Source organism: Aotus nancymaae, unplaced genomic scaffold (genome assembly GCF_030222135.1).
Source record: "Aotus nancymaae isolate 86718 unplaced genomic scaffold, 86718_ANA_hifiasm-v0.15.2.pri h1tg000092l, whole genome shotgun sequence".
NCBI lineage: Eukaryota > Metazoa > Chordata > Mammalia > Primates > Aotidae > Aotus > Aotus nancymaae.
In genome coordinates, this window is record NW_026988507.1 from 11,315,309 (window position 1) to 11,340,397 (window position 25,089).

The window sequence follows — 25,089 nt, forward strand, 5'->3', positions numbered from 1 at the left end:
GTAAGTTTCAGTTTTAAAATATTTCTTTTGTTTTTCATTTTTAAACCTTTACTTTTTGCCTGTACACCATCTGGCTCCCCTTGCTATAGAAACTGTAGTTTTGGGAAAAATATCTTTTCCTGAAATTTGTATGCTAAATTTCTTGGGATATTGTTTATTCAGTGAAATAAAAGAATGAATGAATAAATCAGAGAGAATTAAACATTGCATTCAAATCACTTCCAAAGATTGAGTAAATTTGCTTTCAGTTGCTCAAAATGTTTTGATTTCCTTGTCTTCATAAAAAAAATCTGAAAGCTATTTTGTGTGTTTGTACATTAAAAAGCCCATAATATAATATAATGCCCTAAATCAAGGCTGTGGGCATGGTTCAGTGACATGGGGCTTGTTTACAATTCCAGTGATGCTGTCACTCTCAAGGATTTTCAGTTAATGGATTACCTATTAGGGCAAAGGCCTCAAATGCTAGAATCCCCTTCTGCTCTGCTTTCTGTAATAAAACACCTAACCTTACCTAAAGTGAATAAAGATGATGCTTTAGACTGGAGACTAAGACTCCTCATTCGTTCAGCAGGCATTTGTTGAGCCCCACTTATGTGCAAGCTTGTGCTACTTTCTGTAGCTGCCTAAGCAATATTTGGTAACGACTTTGCAGGCTCCCGGTGGTCCAGAGACTACACTTAAAAATAGGTAAATAAAAGGCCCCTAATAATTTCCAAAATTTTAATTAAAACTAGAATCATTCTGCTTATTGACACAGGGCAATCTGCAGGGGACACTATGATTTAGAGATATTGGTCTCTGTCCACATGTGGAAAATTTATGCAGGACAGTGTTTGTAAAATGATAAAGCATTGTTTGGCTCTCTTTATGAACTGTATCTTTGACTGTATAGAAAATTAATTTTTTTGTGGGGCTCTATTTACAAGCTTTCCATTCTTGCTGAAAATTAAATAGAAAAATTGCATTCAAGGTACAGCAGTAGATTCTTTATGTGTTATTTCACCTCTGACAGTCACAGTGCTCTTTGGAATTTTATGTCTCTAAGTTGAGGACTTATCCCCTAAATGAAGTGTCTTGTATGGTTTTTTTTTTTTTTTTTTATTAAATTAGAACTTTAAAAAGGTCACAAATAGCAAAATTGCCTTTACTCTGAAACTATTAACTTTAAAATTCAAACACATATCAAGTAGGTTGTGTTTTTCAAGTATCATTTGTGGAATTATAATGATATTTGTTTCCTTTTTTTTTTTTTTATTTTTGAGATAGAGTCTCGCACTGTCACCCAGGCTGGAGTGCAGTGGCACAATTTCGGCTCACTGCAACCTCCGCCTCCCGGGTTTAAGCGATTCTCCTGCCTCATCCTCCCAAGTAGCTGGGACTACAGGCTCGTACCACCATGTCCGGCTAATTTTTTGTATTTTTAGTAGAGACAGAGTTTCACCATGCTGGCCAGGTTGGTCTCCAGCTCCTGACCTCATTGATTCACCCGTCTTGGTCTCCCAAAGTGCTGGGATTATAGGTGTGAGCCACCATGCCCTGCCTGTTTCCTTTTTAAATTATTTTTTAACCAGAACATTTACTAGGTGATTTTATCTGCTGAGTAGGAAAGAGTGAGTAGCATGCCTGCAACTTTAGGATTAACTCACAAGTCACTTTTTACTTTAAATATATCATGTTATGCTCATTTTACCTATGAAGATTCAGTTTTTATTTTCCAGTATTAAATCCTTATTACATATAAATATAATAGAAAAAATACTTAGCTTTTAAAAAATAATGTTGCAGGATTTTTTCCTTAGTTAAGCTAAAGACGGGGTTCTTGTCCCATGGCCACGAAGATTTAGCCTCACAGACAATTTGAGGAGTGAGAAATATGGGATGTATGCAGCAAAAAGGCAAAAATAGGGGAAACAGAGGCTATCCACAAAGCCAGTCCCTGCTGGGGCGCTTCCTGCCTGGCAGTTTTGTTCTGAGACAGAGTCTCGCTCTGTCGCCAGGCTGGAGTGCAGTGGCGCGATCTCGGCTCACTGCAACTTCCTCCTCCTCCCCAGGTTCAAGCCATTCTCCTGCCTCAGCCTGCCAAGTAGCTGGGACTACAGGTGTGCAACACCACGCCCAACTAATTTTTGTAGTTTTAGTAGAGAATGCATTTCTCCATCTTGGCTGGGATGGTCTGGATCTCTTGACCTCGTGATCCGCCCCTGGCAGTTTCAATCTCAGGTTCCACACAGGAAGAGGAGTGGCCAGGCTTCTCCCTGCTGCAAATGGGACAAACAACTGTGGCTCCACCCAGTGTGCATTCCCAGTGCACAGGCTGGTTGGAGTTTTGACAGGGACCCCCTCCCATCTGGCTGTCTCAATATGGTACTTATTTCAGGATATATATTTATTTATATCACTTAAATTATATATGTGATCTATCGACTGTTTGAAAAATATTTGGAATAAGAGCTAATTACTGCACCTGGCTTTTGTTGTAGCTGAATCAATTTAACACTGTTTTTAGGTACGGTTCTTTCTCCTCATAATAAACTGTTATTTTATATACCATCTTATACTGCTATTTAGTTATTTCCATAAGTAAAATTCAGGCTTCTTGAAATAAGCTTTTAATACTGATTGTATTTTTGATAGTGCTTAGTTAGGTTTTGGCCATAGATTAGTTGCTTGAAAAATACTTGCAGATTTGCTTTGAAGTTGAAAGAGAATTGCTATTTTCCAGGTTGAGAAAGACAAGCCTGAGATACAGTTTTAAAAGGCTAGCTGGCTGTTCCCTTCGGGTCCCAGGATGCCAATTGACAATAAAAGCTACAAAAGTAAAGACAACCATGATATTCATATTGGCTACCCAGTAACTGCTATATGGGAAATTATTTTAAAATTGGAAGGTGGCTTGTGGAGCATAAAATCAGGGCAGGCTGGCTTATCAGATGAGCTAACTGTTGTCTTTAGGGGAAGGTAGCCTGGCTTCAGTCTCTGTTCTCAAGGATGAATATGCATGAGAATTGACTAGGAAGGCAGAGGAATCTGGGAATTCTTTCTCTTGGATGGTTTTGGAAAGGTGTTGTTAAATTCCTGCTTATCTGCTTTTTAATGTTACATTTCATGCAAAATACACCTCTCCAGTTAACCCAGTGATGTTACCAGAAAGGTGTCCCTCTCCAGACCCCAAGAAAAGGTTCTTGGATCTTGCCCAAGAAAGAATTTGAGGTGAGTTAATAAAGTGACAGCACATTTATTATAAAAGTAAAGGAATAAAAGAATGGCTGCTCCGTAGGCAGAGGAATGCCAAGGGGTGCTGGTTGCCCATTTTTATGGTTATTTCTTGACTGTGTCCACAAGGTGTGGATTTTTCATGCCTACCCTTATTTAGAACATATAATGTACATCCTGACGTTGCCATGGCATTTGTAAAATGTCATGGCCCTGGTGGGAGTGTAGCGGAGAGGAAGGCAGAGGACACTCTCATCACCGTCTTGGTTTTTCTGGGTTTTGACCGGCATCTTTACTGCAACCTGTTTTATCAGAAGGTCTTTATGACCTGTGTCTTGTGCCAACCTCCTTATACTGTGACTAAGGATGCCTTAACCTCCTGGAAATGCAGCCTAGTAGGTCTCAGCCTTATTTTACCCTGCCATTATTCAAGATGGAGTTGCTCTGGTTCCAACACCTCTGACAGTATTTCTTCCTACAGGTTAGAATTAAATTAGCTGGGCCTCGGCTTTAGTTCTGCTGTTTTAGTTATCCCCATTTAAGCTCATAGTCCAGGAATTTTAATGACATTTGAGGATGAGTGGATACTAGAGCAAGTCAGGCAGTCTATAGGTTATACTTTTGATTAGGTATTTTATCAGGTAACTTTTCTAACTTGTACACTGTGTTTTTCCAAAATTTCTTTTGTGGAATTTGTTCTTTCGTATTAGCTGCATCTAGATTTGAAGAATAGAAAGACACATTCAGGATTTTTCACCTAGCGCTGGTGTTCAACATCATTTTGTAAAATGGTAGGAACAAAGTTACGGGCATCCTAGCTCAAGCAGATGACAAGTCCATGGAGGGACGGGTAGCCTTCCCGTATAAAATCTGGTCATGTAGGGGTGTGTGTGTGTGTGTGTTTATTTTTTAAAAGTGCATCATACATAAACAAAGATTTTTTTTTCTATGAAAAGTACAGTGGGTTTGACCTCTCATTCTGATTTCCTCTCCTCATTCTATAAACAGCATCTCTCTTTATACTAGTCTGTGAACAGGAATTTATTTTCCTTTATATTCTGGTGGTAGATAAAATTGGAAGCCTTTGACATTTTCAATACTCATAGAAAATAAGAAGTCTTCTGGACTTCTCTGGAAGCTGAGGTATTTTGTAAAGAACAGAGGAATCAGATTCAGAAGGGTTGGTACCATTTGATTATTCTGTACTGGGCTGTGTATACTGACTCATTCACTCACTTTTCTCTGAGCCCCAGCTTAGTTTTGGAATTTATGAAATGGCCTTCACAATAATACCTATCTTATTTTACTTAATGTGAATGGGTTTTGTTTCTAATAGGGTCTTGGGAAGATAAAATTCTTATTCCTAAAATAAATCCAAACTGAATGATGCATTTTAACAATCACTGGTCTTTTGTAGTGCATATATCATTAAGAATATTTGCCTTTTCCAACTCTGCAATCATATATGCTTGAGTAAAGTAGTCTTTTGGGAATTCAATCTGTCAGAGATAGTCTATTCTATTATATTCATACGACCAAACTACAGGTAAAATTATTGCCAAATATAATTGGAAAGTTAAATTGCAAATTTCAGACTCTATTATGAAGAATTTATAGTTTTAATTTTCATTATACAATGGGCTTTTTGTTGGCTTGTTTTATTTTTGATCTTACCATTATGTGTTATGGATCACAATGGCTGAATGAAACAATCTGACAAGTAAAGTTTATGATTAAGAATACTACTCTCGGCTGGGCATAGCGGCTCATGCCTGTAATCCCAGCACTTTGGGACACAGAGGCAGGCGGATCACCTGAGGTCAGAAGTTTGAGACGAGCCTCACCAACATGGAGAAACCCCGTCTCTACAAAAAATACAAAATTAACCAGGCATGGTGGCACATGCCCGTAATCCCAGTTACTCAGGAGGCTATGGCAGGAGAATTGCTTGAACCCAAAAGGCAGAGGTTGTGGTGAGCCAAGATCTCACCATTGCACTCAAGCCTGGGCAACAAGAGCGAAACTCCATCTCAAAAACAACAGCAAAAAACTACTACTCTCTGCCTTGTTGTTTGTAGAAATCCTTTATTTTTATACTGTGGTTAAAACTTGTAGTTCTTTTTTTTTTTTTTTTTTTTTACATTACTAAGGCATTGAAATGTTATTTTCTTTTAAATACATATATAGCATAATTTTTGAGTCCCAGCTACATCACAATATTGTGCATTGTCATCTCTGGTTTTTTTTTGTGTGTGTGAGTTCTGAAAGAAGCAGCATAACATTTTCCTAGGATACCTAATGAGCAAAAGCTGGAGTCATAGGAAGGATTGGGAGAGTTCCCACTTAAGTGGAGGACTCCCTTTGTATAATAACTGTAATATCACAGTAATTTCTCAAATGGAAATGTTTTAATTTACTGTTTGCTAACCATTGCTGGAGTCATGGTGTCTGCTCAGGGGACAGAAAGGATTAATTTAATTTGATTACTGACTAGTGGTCTTCGAATTCGATTTAATTCCAAATATAAATATGTCTGATGTTTCTCTTCTTTCTAGGAATATTTCAAGACATGATCTCATTTCATTGTGCTGCACTGTTTTGTCGAATATGTATTTATTTTTTCAGTGTGTAGTGATTCAATAGAGGCAATCACTTTTGAGAATCAAAATAAGAAAGGATGTGAGATTCATATGAAAAAGGGACTTTTCAAATACCAAGACCAGTACAAATAAATGCACGTGAATAGTAGTCTTTGTGGAAAATAAGACAGCTGGAACATGAGGTTTTTATTTATTATAAGTATTACAAATGGAAATGTAATGCAGCTATTCCAAATTATTACCAATTAATGGAAGATGAATATTAAACATAAATTTGAACTTTTGGTACCTTCAAGTCATCATTCTAGATAATCAAGTTTTTCAGAAAAAGGTATAGCTTTAAATCATAATTTTACAAAAACCAATTTTTATGGAAAATTTTCCAATAATTTTCTGCCTTGTGAATCAGACCATACTGAATTGGACTTTCCAGTGAGAACTCAGAGTTACTGTTATAAGTATAAAGTATAGACTGCATTACTGCCATAGAGGGTAGCAATACGCTGGTATCCGAGGAACCCAGGCTTTCCTGCTTTCTAATTTTCCATTGTTATTCTGTTTTGGAAATACTGTTTTTTTAAAAAAGTGCTAATAATGGCCTTGTGTACTTTTTTTTTTTTTTTTTTGAGATGGAGTCTCGCTCTGTTGCCCAGGCTGGAGTGCAATGGTGCGATCTCGGCTCACTGCATCCTCCGCCTCCCAGGATCGAGTGATTCTCCTGTGTCAGCCTCCCAAGTAGCTGGGATTACAGGCATGCACCACCATGCTCAGCTAATTTATTGTATTTTAGTAAAGATGAGATTTCACTGTGTTGCCCAGACTGGTCTCGAACTCCTGAGCTCAGGCAATCCACCCGCCTCGGCCTCCCCAAGTGCTAGGATTACAGATGTGAGTCACCATGCCCAGCTTGTGTACCTTTTTTTTTTTTTTTTTTTTTTTTTGGGGACAGTCTCACTCTGTCACCAGGCGCCGGGCTGGAGTGCAGTGGCGTGACCTCGGCTCACTGCGACCTCCGCCTCCCGGGTTCAAGCAATTCTCCTGCCTCAACCTCCCCAGTAGCTGGGACTACAGGTGCGCGCCACCACGCCCAGCTAATTTTTTTGTATTTTTAGTAGAGACAGGGTTTCACCATGTTGGCCAGGATGGTCTTGATCTCTTGACCTCGTGATTCGCCCGCCTCGGCCTCCCAAAGTGCTGGGATTACAGGCGTGAGCCACCGTGCCTGGCCGCTTGTGTACCTTTTTAATCGTTACTGAAAAGAGTCTTCAGGCAGGGTCTATATATTCAGCTTAAATTCCTAAACTGTAATAGCAACATAAAATTCATCAGGGTTGATGTAACACAAATGTCAATAGATGCTGCTTCACAATTGCATTCTAATTGTATGGACTAATGTCATCACCTGCTCTGAACTGCAAACAATTTTGCATTAATAACAGGCTCACAATTCAATTCAGGAAGCATTTCTGAGCATCTTTATATTCTTAATGAAGGAGTAAATGGAAACGTAAAACAGCTAATTCTTTCAAAGAGATTTTAATATTAGGATGTAAGGAGTCATGCTATTGGTTAACTGCAGTGCAAGTCTGAGGAAATAAAAGCTTTCTCTTATTTTCGGAGTCCAGTGATGTTCAGTCTGAATAAATACAAACAGTCCCTTAGGACATATATTTGTCCTATATTTGTCATATATATGTGTATGTTTATATATACATACAATTATGTATATATACATTTTAATATGTCTGTATAAATATATTTTGCTTTTATATCCAGCTAATATTTTCTGTTTTATTCAACAGAAATCTTCTTGACAGAGACACATTTTCTAAATCTGATCCGAGTAAGTATGTATTTCCTGCCTTTTGAAAAATCTACTTATTTTTTACTCATTTGATTTTGCAAAAGTTGTATGAAACTCGTAGTTCTTGTTTAAAAGTTTGTCTTAAAGCCTTGAAAGCATCAGGGGACTGCTCCCAAGCCCTACATACTCACCAGCCCGGGCAGTATTATGGCTAAAGAGACACTTGCTGGCACTTTGAGAATAAAATGAGAATACAGATGACGCCAGTGTGGGACAGTTCACTTTGAAATTAAAACCTCATGCTATGGCCTTTTGGTAGAAATCATTACATTAAAAGAAAACCATAATGGGCCATAATTTAAAGTTGTTTAGTCACAGAGTAATACTTTACTTTCTTTTTCTTAAAATAAAAATGATGGTCAGACAAGGTGGTTCATGCCTATAATCCCAGCACTTTGGGAGGCCCAAGCAGGACGATTGCCTGAGCCCAGGACTTTTAGACCAGCCTGGTCTAAAAGACCCCCACCCCCAGTCTCTTAAAAAAAAAAGAGAGAGAAAAGAAAAATAAAATAAAAGTGGTATATAAAATTTATAACCAAGTGAAATATGTAACATCTGATATGAACCAAGGTTTTTGATTACTTATGAGAGGTATTGAAAATTGGCGATAACTCGCAAAGTGAAAAGGGTAGTTTGAATTAGAAAACAGCAGAATGAACTATATAAATCAATGTGCTTCTGAATCCTGTAATATTTAGAAATGGATATGCAACAGTTCTCTATCTCTACAAATGTGTAAACAAATGCGGTTGAATTATAGAGGGAAGGTTTTTGTCAGTTGTCAGAATTCTTGAAGTAGTCATTGGGAAAAGGTATTGCAATTGTGGGTGTTAAAAATTCCTGGGGCTCATTTGACAAGTGGGTGGGGCACTTCTTATCCCTTAATCTTTACTCAAAGCCCTTAATCTCCCTTTTGGGAATTCCTTTCTTGGTTGACAGAATTTCTTACCTATTTACAAATATTCAGGGTGGAAGCTGTAAATATTAAATATAGAGCGTGACTTGTCCCAGGTTTTCCTTCCCATTATGCCTTAGGAAGAACTTGACTTTTGTTTCACAACATAGTGAAATATTTCAAATTGTTTAAACTATGGTTTTAAAATGTATCTATGAAGACCTTAGCAAATACTTATTATTTTATGTGTCAAGTGCATTGCATATTAAATTCTAAAGATCTGGCATAGTTTGTTTTCTGTTTATTTAAATTAATTTTTAGTCATTTGATGATTTACTAGCTTTTTTTTTTTTTTTTGTAGAGGTAAGGCTAGGAATTAGGTATTTAATTTTTATGTAGCTTTTGGACAGCTGAAAAATAAATTGTATATATTCACATGATTTTCATAAAAGACATTTATATGTGTGTATTCTTTCATCTTTTGTAGTTTGTGTCTTATATGTACAAGGAGTTGGAAATAAAGAATGGAGAGAGGTAAGATTAAAACTTTTTAAAAAAATTACTGGGATTGAAGATATAGTATGTTATAACTTGATCAAGATGATACTTCCTGTTTTTCGACCTAAAGATTGAGTTGTTTTTATCTTAGGAAAGTTACCTTCGTGTTTTGTTTTTAGTAACAGTGAATGTTTAGCTGACTTATGACCTTCTTGTGGAATATTCTAGGCCTGAAACTTGTACTTCTTTTATTCAAACATAAATTTAATGTGTCGCAATCTAGTTGCCATCCAGTTGACATGATTTTCTTACATAATTTAAGTTTGTGGATTTAGTCTTATTTTTAGAGATCAGCTGCTGACATTTATAAAATGCCACTTTAAAATATCTTAATTGTGCTCCTTAATACCAAGTATTACTTGCTTTTTGCAACTTATTTAATAATAAAGTGGAAATTCAGCTTCTTAATACAAATGTATGTTGTTTAATGAAGCAACAGTGAAGAGACTGAATTGTTACTTTCATTTGTTTTCTGGAGTGTCTCCACATTCAGATGGATCATCGTTGGAAGGTGGAGGGCATATTAAATAAAAGGCGTTTTCACGTTTCTGCAGTTGCCAGTTATCTCAGGAAGTTAGTGCATTGTTTTAATGAGGTTACAGTTTCTGGCTAGTTTTCCCAGTGAGGTTTGTGCTATTTGTTGCCACGGAGTGTATTTGTCTGTCATTTTACCACTGTGTCCCAATTTTGAGTAGAAAGTAAGAATAAATCCTTTAATTTATTCTTAAAACCTGGGGAAGATAACTCAAAACTTGTCCCTACTGATAACGGGCTGGTGGTCAGTGGTCTGCTGAACATGTTTCTAATATCTAACTGCTTCTGCACATTTCTGTTTAGTTCAATATTTACCTCAAGCTCTATATATTAAATGTAAACTCCTCATCTTTACCGTATGCCTGCTTCTTCTTTGCTTCAAATATAGCTAAACCACCAGCCAAAATATAAAACGGCAATTTTTGTAGTCATCCTGACTTTCTCTCCCACATTTTCATCACTTAATGTCATCTAGTGCTACAAATTCTCTTTCATGAGAAAGAAAAATCCACGACTATCAGATAAGTCACTTTTATTCAGACGCATTTTATCTTTGGTCTTCCCTGCTGCAACAAGTCTCCTACCTTAGTGTGTGCCCCCTTTTTTCCATGTTCATCTGTCTAATCATTCCTTTGACTATCTTCCTGAAAGATACGCTGTCTTGTCATTCTTGCGAGTTCCCTTTCTCAAAGGCCTGAGACAATACAGTGTATCTACCGACTGACCATAGCTGCCAGGCTAGATGGATCTAAGCATTGACTAGGGTGTCCAGAAAATGACTTTGCTTCAGGCGCCGGTAAAGTAACCAGGATAAATATACCTAAGTTATAGTGCCAGATATCTGGGCCAATGCAAATGCCTAATAATGAGGCAATTTGAAACTTTCTTGGATAAAGGGAGTTTGAAGAAGGACAACAACAAAAAATTTTGAACTTGAACCAGGGTTCTGGGAGTTAATTCTTAAGTGGATACTAAGTGGTATTGGCTAGTTTAAGGGCAGCCTCAGCTCAAAATCTCCCTTCCTTAAAAAATTTCTCATGCTTTCCTATTGCCTAAGCAATGAAATATAAATTTCTTACTTAATTTACAACTTTTATAATAATGATGGCTAACTAATGTTCCAAGCCCTTTATAAATATTCACTAGTTTTCACAAAATTCAATTTCAAGAGGTAGGTTATATTATAATCCTTTTGTTATATGGATTGTATGAGAAAAATGGATTATACGAGAAAATCCGTTTGTTATATGAGAAAAATGAAATGTAGAAAGGTTAAATGACTAGACCAATGTTACAGTTGTAAATTACAGTCGGAATGCCTACCCAGGCCATCTGACTCCACAGCCCTTGTTATTAGACCATCTTGCTATGCACAATTCTTGTCTGATACTGACCTTCACATTCTTATTTTATAAAGGGAAATAAACTTTGCCAATCAATGTTTAGGGCTTTATTATTATTTTCTTATGCTTGACTCAGAAAGAAAGATAAGTAGAAAGAGGAAACCTACAATTTATGAGAAATGGCATAATATTAAAATAAAACAGAAATAAATCGAGTATTAGTCTTATGTTTTATTTTTGAAGTAGTTCAAAATACTGGTAAGATGGAATAATGATGAAAAAGGGTTTGAAAACAAAATGAAAATGGAGAAAATAATGAGATAAGACCCATAATTATGTAGAGTAGTTGGGAGCTATAGATAGCTGAAGATGTGGAAATACAAATTAAGAGGGATTTTCAACATAATTTCAAAAGAGTGAAAAGTATTGAAGAAAGAGAATGGTCTGGAAGAATAGAAAGGAAGTGCCAGATGCAGGAGATAAGCATTTTGGAACATTAAGCAACTAATGAACTTGCAGGATAATGAAAAGAGATTTATAAAAGACTCTATGTGTGTTACTAATCCCCACAAAACCATTTGAGAAAGATAATTTTGAGAGCCAGTGTAATGTTGTGGTTGAGGGTGTGCACTTGATCTTTTGGTGACTCTGTTTCCTCATTTATAACATGAGAATAATGCTAATGATTCTGGCTATTATAGCTTTTACAAGGATTAAATGTGAATGACTTGTAACAGTATCTGGCACATAAGAAGTACTATACAATTAAGGTTATATTATAATTTTAAGACATTAAACAACTTGTAAAAGGATAACAAAACTAGAAAGTGGCAGGTAGGTAAATTCTGGCTTTATAAAATTCTGTAAAATTCTTTGCACAAGCCCAACAGTTGATGGGAAAATGACCTATGGGATTTACTTGGCCTCAGACCTAATATGAAGCTGTGGTGTTAGACAGTTGCTAAAAAACTAGTGCAATCTGAGGATCCATTGATGGATGTTCAGTGTTTACATCAAGAAAGATAAGGCTATTATGTTGAACCATATGAAATTGTCATTTTTTATAGGTCAGAAATGATTGAATGTTGGCAGTTTCATGTGATTCAACTGAATACTATTGCACTTTGCTCCAATGGAAAATTGCTTTTTTACCTACATTTCAAACCATTGAAAAGCCAAATCTGTATTTGAAGAGGGCTACCATTTTGAAGAAAGGGATAGAAGCTATACCGTATGAATAACATAGTATTTAACCTGAAAGAATGCAAAGACTGAATAATCCACAGTACTTTCTTCAGACTCTTAAAATATTTTCATTTGAAAATGGGGGTATACTTGATATTCAAGAGAACATCAAGTATACCCCCATTTTGACCAAAGGTTGGGGAGACAAATAGACAACATTTAGTCCACCGTGAAGAAAACCTTCATAACACTTAAGGTATCCCACAGTAGTAGGTTTCCCGGAACTGTATCCTGAAAGTGTAGTGCGTTTCCTGTTACAGGAAATATTGAATTGGAGGCTGCATTGATTCATCAGGAAAGAAGTTGAACCCGATTAGCTCTATTTCCTTGCAAGTTTTTGATTCTTATGAGGCTGTGGAGCTCAAAGCGTTTCCTAGTAATTTTATTAATTCTACCCAGTATCTTTTAAGTATTGAACACTATTTTATAAGGATGTAAAAGAGCAAAACCACTCTAATAATTACTGTTAGAATTATTTGAAATCAGACTGGGAAAATTTAGATACTTTATTAATGGTTTTTAAATATATTCTTTATTTATTAATTTGACCAATATTTATTGGATGCCCATTATGTAGTGGTAGATAAAATTTAAAAATAGATAGTGTTTCTACCTCAGGGAGCATGCAATATAATTGAAGCATTTTCTCAGCAATTTTGGCACATCTGTAAAATCAATTTATTGATGGAGGTATCAGCATTATCTCAATAATATAGTGGTTGTGTTTGTATTTAAATTCAGGTATATTTTGGAAAAGTATGTAGTAACAAGCAATATGAATTTATGTTCTGAGATTAATCGCTTTTAGAGAATAAAGGAAATAAGTTAAAAAATAAAGCTTAAAAATGTGTTGAAACAAATGCTCCAAATAAAGAAATATAAAATTATTTAAAATTAATCTGTAGTTGAAATTTGCAATTTAAAAATTATCTCTAACACAATTATAATTACCACTGGATCATTGATAAATTATATCTAATGATTGTGGATTATGAAAAACTCTTGAAGTAATCGATATTGCAAAACGAAAATTATTTTTAGTGTATAGTAATTTCAGAGCTAGAAATGATGTTTAAGCACCATGAATTATGAAACTATGGAAACCTCCTAGTGGCAATGGAAATCACAAAGTAACATCTCTACGAATGCCCATTTTACTCAGGGTTGGGAACATGTTCCAACTAATTTCTTGAAGTTAGATTTTAGTTATCCATAGGCAATTCACTTTGTGAATTACTTTTAAACATTTAAAATTACAGAATTTGTTCCAGATTCCCTAAGTTAGTATATGATGAAAGAAGGCAAGCTGAAGTTGTTTATGAACTACAGTGATTATAGCATAGAGGCAAACAAATCTACTTTCAAATGCTGATTACTACAGTTTCACATTATCTCTGCTCTGCTCCATTCCATGGACACTGAGCTATTTTAACAGTTACTCATCTCCATACTAAACAATACTTGTTCATGTAGCGCTCTCTCTCTGTCTCTCTGTCTCTCTCTCTCTCTCTCTCTCTCTCTGTCTCTCTCTCTCTCACACACACACACACACACACACAGGCACACGCGCGCATGCACATTCACATCCAGGACTTTTTTGTAAACTTCCTGTCTTACATGTCTTAGCTTCACTGTTTAGCTTTGTGCTTTCAAAGGTGAAACGTTCTGTACAGCATTTAGAATATGGCTTTCTTTGTTCTTAAAAGATGATCAGGGCCAGGTGCGGTGGCTGACATCTGTAATCCCAGCACTTTGGGAGACCAAGGTGGGTGGATCATCTTAGGTCAGGAGTTTGAGACCAGCCTGGCCAACATAGTGAAACCTCATTTGTAGTAAAAATACAAAAGTTATCTGGGCGTGGTGGTAGGTGCCTGTAATCCTAGCTACTCGGGAGGCTGAGGCAGGAGATTTGCTTGAATCCAGGAGGTGGAGGTTGCAGTGAGCCAGGATCGCACCATTGCACTCCAGCCTGGGTGACAGAGCGAGACTCCATCTCAAAAAAGAAAAAAGTGTTCCATTAATATTTGATTGAACACTCAAATTTAGGGACACCCAAATTTAGCCTCTCAACACAGGCACACACAGTTTAATGTTCATGGTTTCAGAATTTATGTGTTGGAAGACTCCATAGAGATAATTTGCTTTGTAGGCTACATTTTTTATATTAAATGTGAGAACATGTATGTGTCATGGTAACTAGTTATGAGAGCCCAAGACTTGTTCTGCTGCTCTTTGTTATAAGCTTAACTACATGTTTTGGAATTTGAATTATGACATCAATTCACAACATGTTACATATCTCTTAAGGCTTAGGGATATTCATTACATTCTTTCATTTTTGTTTTAGAGAAATATTATGATGAAACATATAAAGCTATTGATACAGGAGAGAGGAAGCTTTTAGAATTTTTAGGCCATCGCTCTTGCTAGTCCGTTAAGGGTTCTGCATGGCTACTGATACTTTCTTCACTATTGAGCGCATGTTGCAGAACAGCTGATTTTGTTTTCTTTTCTCTCTTTTAGAAAAGAGTTGAATTGCACTATACTACTGTGCATTCAATCTACAGCAGTTGCATTTTTTTTAGTAGATGTTGGAGGGAGTCTCACAATATGTGCAAAGACTTTCTGTGATTGAGGGGACATTAACAGAAGACATTTGCTGTGTTCTTGTAAAAACAGTTGTGTGGCATGTGGTTGAAAGAACTTAGTAAAGCCAAACTATTCTATGAAATATGTGGCCATTAATATTTTAGCAAAAATATGTTGTGTGTTACTAAGACAAATACTGTATTGTATTAATCCATTTGGATTTCCAATGTCAGCAATACCAGTTTTGGAAAGAGATCTGCAGATTGGCATTGGAATCTTTCTGTTCAGAAAAGGACATAAAATAGTTTTTACAAATATTCCTGGATATAGATAAGTAGAAGTCGTGGTTTAACAAAAGTTACCAGTAGTTTATAAAACTCAATTGAAATCTATTAGCGCTGCATATCATGTGTTCAACTGAACAAGAAACACACTTTAGAAAGAACTTTTCTGGTTGTTAGCTGAGAAACAAATCCAGAATATTTTGATCTCTTAAATTATTTTTTCTGTCCCATTTTTAATATACTTTTAAAAAATCAAAATAAAACATCCAAATGAAGGGCACAAATTATACAGCACAATGAATTAGAAGTAAACACACCCATGTAACCACCATCCAGATCAAGAAAGAGAACATTGCTAGAAGTCTAGGAATTTTGACTGTGCTCCTTCCCTCCTCTTAAATTGATCTATCATTCTGACTTCTAACCTTACTGGATAGTTTTGCCCATTTTTAAGCCTTACATACATCGAATCATATAGTATATACTTAATTGTGTCATTTCTTTCAGTGAGCTCTATCCATGCCTGTGGCAACAGGTTGTTCATGTCCGTTGCTGCATGGTTCTCTATTTTATGAATATGCCCTAATTTACTTATCCATTATACTTTGGACAGATTTTTGGCTTGTTCCCAGTTATTGAATATTATTATCTGTTTAGAATATTCTTGAACATAGTTTTTGGGTCTTATATTCACTTATTCCTAATATATGTAGGAGTGAAATTTCTGAGCCATAGGGGGAATGCATATTTTCATCTTCAGTAGATACTGCCAAATGGTTTTCCAGAACTTTCCATCTGCCACCTGCTGTACTTCCTCGCCAATACTTTGTATTGCCAGTTTTAAAAATATTTCCATTCTGGTTAGTGGGTAAAGACATCTTGTTTTTTGTTTTCGTTTTAACTTCCTGATGATTAATATGCTTCAGAACGCTTAGGTAGGTTTAATGGCCATTTGGCTATCCTCTTTTAAGAAGTGTTGTCTATTTTCTTACTAATTTTCAGGAGTTACATCTTCAGGACAGGAATTCCTTGTTGCTTGCATATCTTGCAAGTATCTTCTCTCCTTGTAGAGTGTGGCTCTCTGTTCTCCAAACAGTGTATTTTGATGAACAAAAGTTGACAATTTTAATTTAATCCAACATAGCAATATGATCCTTTATAATCATAACAGATCCTTTATGATCTGTGCTTTTGTTCTCTTTAAGAAAATCTTTCTTTGAAGGCCATGATGATATTTCCCAGTGTTATCTTTTAGACGTTTTATTGTTTTATCTTCCATGTTTAGACCTACAGTTCCTCTGGGATTAACTTTTGTGTATGGTTTGAGATGAATTTACTTTGATGCCATATAGTGTCTAATTGACTCAGGAACATTTGTTGATGGGATCGTCTTTCTCCACTGCACAATTATATCACCTTTATTATAAATAAAATAACTGTATATGTGAAGACCTTGTCGAGTATTCTCTTGGGTAATTCCATGCTGTTTTAATAACTAGTTCTGGCTGTCTGAACTTTGTAGTTCTTTTTTCTTCTCCTTTAGGATATTCTTGGCTAGGGGCCTGACTTTTTTTTTTTTTTTTTTAAAAGGGTTAAGTGTAAATAGGAGCCAGGGCAAAGATTTTAGGCTAGATGGGCCTTGTAGTCTCTGTAGCTACTGTAGCATAAAAGCAGCCATCAATGGTACATAAATGGATGATGATAGGGCTATGCTTCAGTAAAACTTACAAAAACCAGCAGCAGGCCAGATTTGGCCTATGGGCCATAGTTCTCGAACTCTGTTTCTAGGATATCTTAGCACAGCTCCACAGAAATTTTAGAATCTGCTTCTCAATTTATACATCCACATCCACACACATCCACATACACACTATGAGATCTGAAATTGCATTGAAACTACAGATCAACTGAAGAGAGCTGAAATCTGTAAAAAAGCGTGCCTTGTAATTCACGGATATGGATGGCCCTCTACTTATTTAACTTTTCTTTAGTTTTTGTCAGTAATGGTTTATAATTTTCTATGTAGAGGTCTTGTATGTCTATATTTGTATTTACCCCAGTTATGATATTTTTAATGCTGATGTAGCTTATCATTTTTAACTTTTATTGTGGTATATAAAATATAATTTATTTTTTGGATAGTAAGTCTGAAATGACCTTGCACAATTTATTTACCAAAAATAGTTTGTGGGCCATGCACAGTGCCTCAGGCCTGTAATCCCAGCACTTTGGGAGGCCGAGGCGGGCGGATCACGAGGTTAAGAGATCAAGACCATGGTGAAACCCAGTCTTTACTAAAAAATACAAAAATTAGCTGGGCGTGGTGGCGCGTGCCTGTGGTCCCAGCTACTCAGGAGGCTGAGGCAGGAAAATTGCTTGAAACCAGGAGGCGGAGGTTGCGGTGAGCCGAGATTGTGCCACTGCACTCCAGCCTGGTGCCTGGCAACAGAGAAAGACTCTGTCTCAAAAAAAAAAAAAAAAAGTTTGTGGATTTAAATTTTCTTTTTCATAAGCTAAAAGTTTTTTCTTTTCTAATCGTGATACTTACTGTACTGACAGGGGTCTCTTGTAAAGTGTTGAGTAAAAGTGGTGACAGGAGGCATTCTTGTTATTGATCCCATTGGTAAAATTTTCATGCGTTTGCATCTATTCAGATAATTATATGATTTTAATTTTGTCAGTAAGGTGAAATACGTGCTTGATTTTCAGTGCTAAAACACATATTTCTGTAATGTTTCCCACTCAATGAATGATGTATTATCTTTTAAATATATGGTTTGCCAGGCTTTGCTACTATTTGTTAGAATTTTGCTTCTGTTACAAATAATACTGATCTATAAATTTCCTTGTTTGTTATAAACTTGTAGCTTTTGTTAAGATTAGTCAAGCCTTATTACTTATGTTTGAAAGTATTTTCTCTTTTCTCTTTGAAGGAATATGAATAAGATTTGTGTTATATTTTAGTTAAATGTTTGAAAAAATTTGCTGCTAAAACATTCAAAGTCTGGACATTTCATTATAGGAGGTTTTAATATCAGATTCAATATCTTTGTTGTATATATGTCTACTTCGAATTTTAATTTCTTCTTCTGTCAGTTTTGTGTGCCATGATTTTTCCGGAATTTGTCCATTTCGCCTAAATTTTCAATTTATTGGCATAATGCTGCTTGTAATACACACTTATAATATGTGTAATTTCTGTAGGATCTCTAATGATGTCCACTTTTTACCTTCTTATATTAATAATTTGTGGGGTTTTTTTGGTCCTTCTTGGTAGAGGTTTATTAATTATTAGTCTTTTCAAGAATCAATTTTTGCCTTTGTTGGTTATCTCTAATTAAAAACCTGTCATTGGTTATTGCAACTAATTTTTTTTTCTCATTTTTGGATTTAATTTGATCTTTTATTTCTTTTTTGAGACAGAGTCTCATTCTCTTGTCCAGGCTGGAGTGCAGTGGCATGATCTTGGCTCACTGCAGCCTCCACCTCCTGAGAACAATGAGAAGTGATTCTCATTGCTCAGCCTACCAAGTAGTTGGGACTACAGGTGTGTGCTACCAGGCCTGGCAAATTTTTGTATTTTTGGTAGAGACATTGTTTTGCCATGTTAGTCAGGCTGGTCTTGAACTCCTGACCTCAAGTGATCCACCTGACTCGGCCTTCCAAAGTGCTGGGATTATAAGCACTTTATCATTGCACTCAGTCTTACTCTTCTAAGTTCTTGAGAACAACAGCTTAACAGTTATTGTCAGTCACTTTTCTAAGATATGCATTTTAGGCTAAAAATTCTCTTTTGAGAGGCTTTAATTATATCCAAGTTTGTTGTGTTATACTTCTGTTACCTTCCATATTCAAAGTTTTCTTTTTAATTTGTAACTATGTCAAATTTACAGAAAAGGTGCAAATATAGTATAAAGGATTTCTTCCCTTGAAACCGTTTGAGAATAAGTGCTGTCATGATGCCCAATGACATCTGAATGCTTTATTTACATAAAATATATGCTCCTTCATAACCATAATATAATAACCAGAATCAGGGAATTAAATTGATATGTTTCTACCCATCTAATCCTCAGGATTATAAAGGTGAAATACATAATGCTTATAAATAAATAAGTTATATATAAATATATAATTATATAGCATATATATAGTTTATATATATATATAATGCTAACAATCTAGTTTGACCTATAGTTACACAGTCAGGATCTTGTTGACTGTGTGCTTACGGTACATTTCATTATGTTTTTTCTGTTCTTTGTATTTCTGCAGTTTGTCAAATTGAATCTGAAGGTTGAATAGAGATTCAGTTCCTTTAACAAATCTATTGATGGTTGTATGAACTTCCATTAGAAAGCAAATTATGTCTTGTTTTCAATCTTTCATGATATTAGTATTCTTTGATGCTTAGTGCCTAGATCATTGGAGATTTTCATGTATTAGTTGGAATAATGTTATGCTATACCAACATAGCAGATTATATTGCCATTCATACTTCATTTTATCTCTTTCAGCCATAATTTAGTCTTAGTTCTGTAAGTAATGCTCATCACTACTCTACATGTCAATATTTCTCTAGTAATTGGGTTAAAAAATCAATCTTTAGTAGATTCCTTAGAAAAGTTCATAGGAACAATATTTTTCCCTCATTCTTGCATGTTGATAACAATTTGTGTCCTTTATATTTGAAGAACGTAAAATCTTCTGATCACATTTTCCTTCCTTGCATATATTTAATATATTATTGCACTTTTATTCTGTCAAAAAGCATTTCTGACAAAAAGTTTGATGGAAAATATAATTTTAAGTCATATACTCATTCTTCCTGAATGGCTAGTGGATTATTTTTCTTGTTTTAATGATACTAAGTACTTTTACTAGACTGTATCATGGTATTAGTCATTCAAGATTGATATTCTGAATAGGTCATGTGTTCTTTGAATGTTTCAAATTTTTTTGTGTTTGAAAGTTTAATAAGTAGTTTAATATTCCTTCTGATTTGCTTTGATTTTCTTTGTTTTTTTGTGATAAGAACACTTAATGTATGACCTTTAAAAATTTTTACGTGTACAATACAGTATTATTAACTGTTGGCATAGAAGTTACTCATCTTGCATAACTAAAACTTTATACCCATTGAACAACAACTCTCCATTTTTCTCTCCCCACCAGCCAATGGCATCCACCATTCTGTGCTGTTTCTATAAGTTTGACTATTTTAGATGCCTCATATAATCGGAATTATACGGTATTTGTCCTTCTGTGACTTGTTTATTTCAGTTAATATAATGTCCTCCAGGTTTATCAATGTTGCTACATATGGCAGGATTACCTTCTTTTGTAAGGCTGAATAATATTCCATTGTATATATGCCACATTATTTTTTGTAATAAGAACACTTAACATAATATCTACCCTTTTAGTAGATTTTTAAGTATGAGATACAGTATAGTTAAGCATAGGCACCATGCTGTACAGTAGATCTCTGGGACTTACTCGTTTTTCATAACCAAAACGTAATACTCTTTGACTAATTCTTCCCGGTTCCCCTCCCTTCAACTGCTGACAACCACTCTTCTATTTTTTTCTTCTATGAATTTAATTATTTTAAATTCATCATACAAGTGGTATTATGTAGTATCTGTCCTTCTGTGTCTGGTTTATTTCACTTGGCATAATGTCTTCCAGATACATCCACATTGTTACAAATGGCAGGATTTCCTTCCTTTTAAAGGCTGGATCATGTCCCATGGTATGTAGACTATGGTGAATAATGCTGAATGAACATAGGAGTGCAGATGTATCTCTAAGATTATTATTTCAGTTCTTTTAGATTTATACTCAAAAGTGGGATTGCTGGATCACATAATAATTATATTTTTAATTTTTTAGGAACTTTCATACTGTTCTCCATAATGGCTGCACCGTTTTACAATTCCACTGATAGTGCATAAATGCTCTAATCTCTTCATATCCTCAACAACAATTCTTTTGTTTTTTAATAGCCATTCTAACAGGAATGAGGCAATATCTCAGTGAAGCTTCAATTTATAATTCTCCAGTGACTAGTGATGTTGAACATCTTTTCATATACTTTTGACCATTTGTGTATCTTCTTTGGAGAAATACTCATTCAAGAATTTTTTGGCCTATTTTTTAATTATTTGTTTTTTGCTGCTGAGTTTCAGATTTCTTTGTATATTTTGGTTGTTAATCCTTTATCAGATGGACACAAATATTTTTTCTTTCTTTATGATGCCTTTTGACTCTGCTTTCCTTTGCTCTATAAAAGCTTTTTAATTTGAGTTAATCCCACTTGTCTAATTTTGTGTTCGCTGCTTGTGTTTTTGGTGTTATGATAAAAAATTCATGGCCCAAGACAAATTTCATGAAACTCTTACCCAGTGTTTTCTTCTAGGAGTTATACAGTTCCACATCTTACATTTATGTCTGTAATTCATTTTGATTAGCCTTTTGTGTATGGTGTAGGATAAGTGGCCAGTTTTATTCATTTGCATATGAATATCACATTTTTCTATGCCATCTGTGGAATAAATGATCTTTTCTCCATTGACACCCATGTTGAAGAGCAGTTAAACATCTATGTGTGACATTATGTATGTGCTCTCTCTTCTACTCCAAAGATCCATTTGGCTGTTGTTGTATCAGTACTGTGCTATTTTAATGACTATAGCTTTTTAGTATATTTTGAAATCAAGAAGTGTGATACCTTGAGCTCTATTCCTTTTTAAGATTGCTTTAGCTGTTCAGGATCTTTTGTGGTTCCATATAAATTTTAAAATTGTTTTGTCTATTTTTTGTAAAAAATGTCATTAGGATTTTGATAATTATTACATTGAATCAAAGATCAAGATCACTTTGGGTAGTATGATTATTTTGATAATATTATATCTTTCAATCCATTAACATGAGAGGTTTTCCCATTTCTTTTTGCCTTTCTTATTCCTTTCATCGACTTTTTGTATTCAGTGTACAGGTCTTTTACCTTCTTAGTTTAGTTTATTCCTGAGTATTTTATTCTTTTTGATTCTATTGGAAATTGTTTCTTAGGGTTCCTTTTGAATGGTTCATTGCTGATGTATAAAAGCATAACTGGTTTTTGTATATTGAGTTTATATCTGTAACTTATGAATGTGTTTATTATTTCTAACAGTTTCTGTGGAGGCTTTGAGATTTTTTTTTTTAAGTTTAAGGTCACTTGGAAACAAAGATAATTTTACTTCCTCCGTTTTGATTTGGAAACCTTTTATTTCTTTTTCATGCCTAATTGCTCTGGCTAGGATTTTTATACTATGTTGATTGGAAGTTGTGATAATTGTCATCCTTGCCTTTTTCCTGGTTTTGGGAGAAAAGCTTTCAGTTTTTCACCATTGAGTATAATGTTAGCTGTATGCTTTATGTATATGGCTTTTATTGTGTATAGGTAAAGCCTTTCTATTTTTTTATTAAGTATTTTCCTCATGAAAGGTTGTAGAATTTTGTTCAGTGCTTTTTCTGTGTCTGTTGAGATGGTCATCTTATTTTATCTTTTAATCTGTTTTATTGCATATTGTATTAATTGATTTGCTTTTTTTGAATCATTCTTGTATCACAGGAAAAAATCTCATTTGCTCATAGTGTAACTGAGGTGGGAGTTGGGACTCAACTCCAGAGGTGGGGCTTGGACACCAGACCAAATTAAGGACTAGCAAAAACAGGGCTGGTGTGGAAGCAGCTTTACATAAGATGTCTACCACTGTGCCATGTCCGTTTATCATTGCCATGAGAACACCTGGAATTTATTTCCCCTTTCCATGGCAACAGCCTGATGATCTAGACGTTTCCAACCTTTTCCTAGAAATTTCTGCATAACCTGATCCTTAATTTGCATGTAGTTAAAAGGGAGTATAAATATGACTGCAGAAGCACCTTTGAGCTGCTACTTTGGCACACTGCCTATGGGGTAACCCTGCTTGCAAAGAGCAGTAACTCTGCTGCTGATGTACACTGACACTTCAATAAAAGTTGCTGTTTAACATCACCAGCTCGCCCTTGCATTCTTTTCTGGGTGAAGCCAAGAACCCTCCTAGGCTAAGCCCCGGTTTGGAGGCTCTCCTGACCTGCATCATAACCATCTATGTTAGGAAATTGGCTATATGTCAGAGAAAAACAAACTTCCTGTCTGTAGGACAAGACATAGTTTTGCAACTTAGAACAATGACTGTACCAACATTAGGCTCATACTTTCCCACAGAAACTGAGAGACAGAGGTGCAGTTTATTTTTATGTTTGCATTATATAAAGATGGCTCCTATGTTCTTGAGAAAGACTTTCTTGGATCATAAATCTGACCAGAGTTTTCAAAAGGATTTATATACATTTCAAAGAGAGAAACTACTTGTAATTACATGTTTTCCAAAGTAAGTGCTCTGAATAAAAGGAGGGAGTGAAATACTTTATCTTATTATCAACAGGGAGAATTAAGCCCCTTATTTTTCATTTTTGATTTGTATTTGTCCTTACATAAGAAATAATACAGAGAAATCCTATGTCCTGTTTACTCACTTTCCACGAATGGTAATATCTTAAAAACTCTAGTACATTATTACAACCAGAATATCTACATTGATAATGTAAAGAAATAACTATAAAAATAGAGAAACAGCTCCATATTTCTGGAAGTGAAAGTCCCATCCTTAAGCCAATCAGTAAACAATGACTGCAATCTATGGTTTATAGTCAACATATTTATGTACTGCTGAATATATTACAAAATAAAATATGAATTATTTGAGTTATATCTGTGACTTTAATTAGGTATATCTCTTTCTTGTAGAAAGGCTTCATTGGCATGAATAGTACTGATATATTTTGTTGACATTTATATATGTTAAACCAGTGTTTGACAGGGTTTTGCTATATGAATCAGTAACATTTGAAGGAAAAGTTTGAAGGTTGCCAATACAGGTTTGCTAGCCCATTATTTCGAAAATTAAGAAAAACACAATAAGATTAAGGTAAACATCCACTCTCATAATTATATTTCCAAATTAAGATCATTTATTTTTTACCATAATATAAAACCCTGATACTCATAGTATAGTCCAGTTAGAAACCTTATGCAGTCACAATTTCCCTTAAATGTGATGCATTTAAAGTTTTAAAGAAAAATCACAACATAAGATTTTGTGATAGTACATGTATATTGAAAAAATACAGCATAAAATTTTATTTTACTGTTAATCATTGATATAGTAGCTGTCTTCTCCCAAGTTTTAAATATGATGATCAGTTTCTTGCAGTGGAACATGAAGTACGGAACAATGTCCAACTTATTTGTATTTTTATTTTATGGGCATTTTAAAAAACTTCAATTTTAAGTAGGCATTTTGAAAAATTTTAAAACATTACTATCAAATTTATTTTATCAATTCAGAATATTATAGGAAAACTAAGAAAAATCTAAGATTCTGCCATTAGTTGGTGACACCAGGTGTATAGCTAGTGAGGATTATAGATGAGGATGATCCTTTTAATGTGCTGTTGAATTTGGTCTATTTGTATTTTGTTGAGCATTTTTACATCCGTATTCTCCAAGGATATTGGCCTATAATTTTCTTTTCTAGTTGTGCCCTTGTCTGACTTTGGTATGACGATAATGCCGGCTTAATAAGATGAGTCTGAAGGTGTTTCTTTTTCTTAATATTTTGGGAAGAGTTTAAGAAAGATTGATATTGATTCTTGTTTAAATGTTTGGTAGCATTCATCAGAGAAGCCATCAAGTCCTAGGCTTTTCATTTTGATTACTGCTTTTGAGGTTGTTGATTACTGCTTCAATCTCTTATTCATTATTGGTCTGTTCAAGTTTCCTGTCTTTTCATGATTCAGTCTTAGTAGGTTATATATTTCTTGGAATTTATTCATTTCTTCTAGGTTATATAATTTGTTGGCTAAAGTT

At 34.9% G+C, this 25,089-nt stretch overlaps 1 protein-coding gene across 2 annotated transcripts in view; it reads left to right on the plus strand.

Annotated features, from left to right (window-relative positions):
* CPNE8 (copine 8) overlaps positions 1–25,089 on the plus strand; it is a 230,776-nt gene that overhangs the window by 24,906 nt on the left and 180,781 nt on the right. For both annotated transcript variants that reach the window (XM_012435387.3, XM_012435388.3), the window contains exons 2-3: positions 7,619–7,659; positions 9,063–9,109. In XM_012435387.3, coding sequence (XP_012290810.1) covers positions 7,619–7,659; positions 9,063–9,109 — 88 coding nt within the window. The remainder of the gene's footprint in view (positions 1–7,618; positions 7,660–9,062; positions 9,110–25,089) is intronic.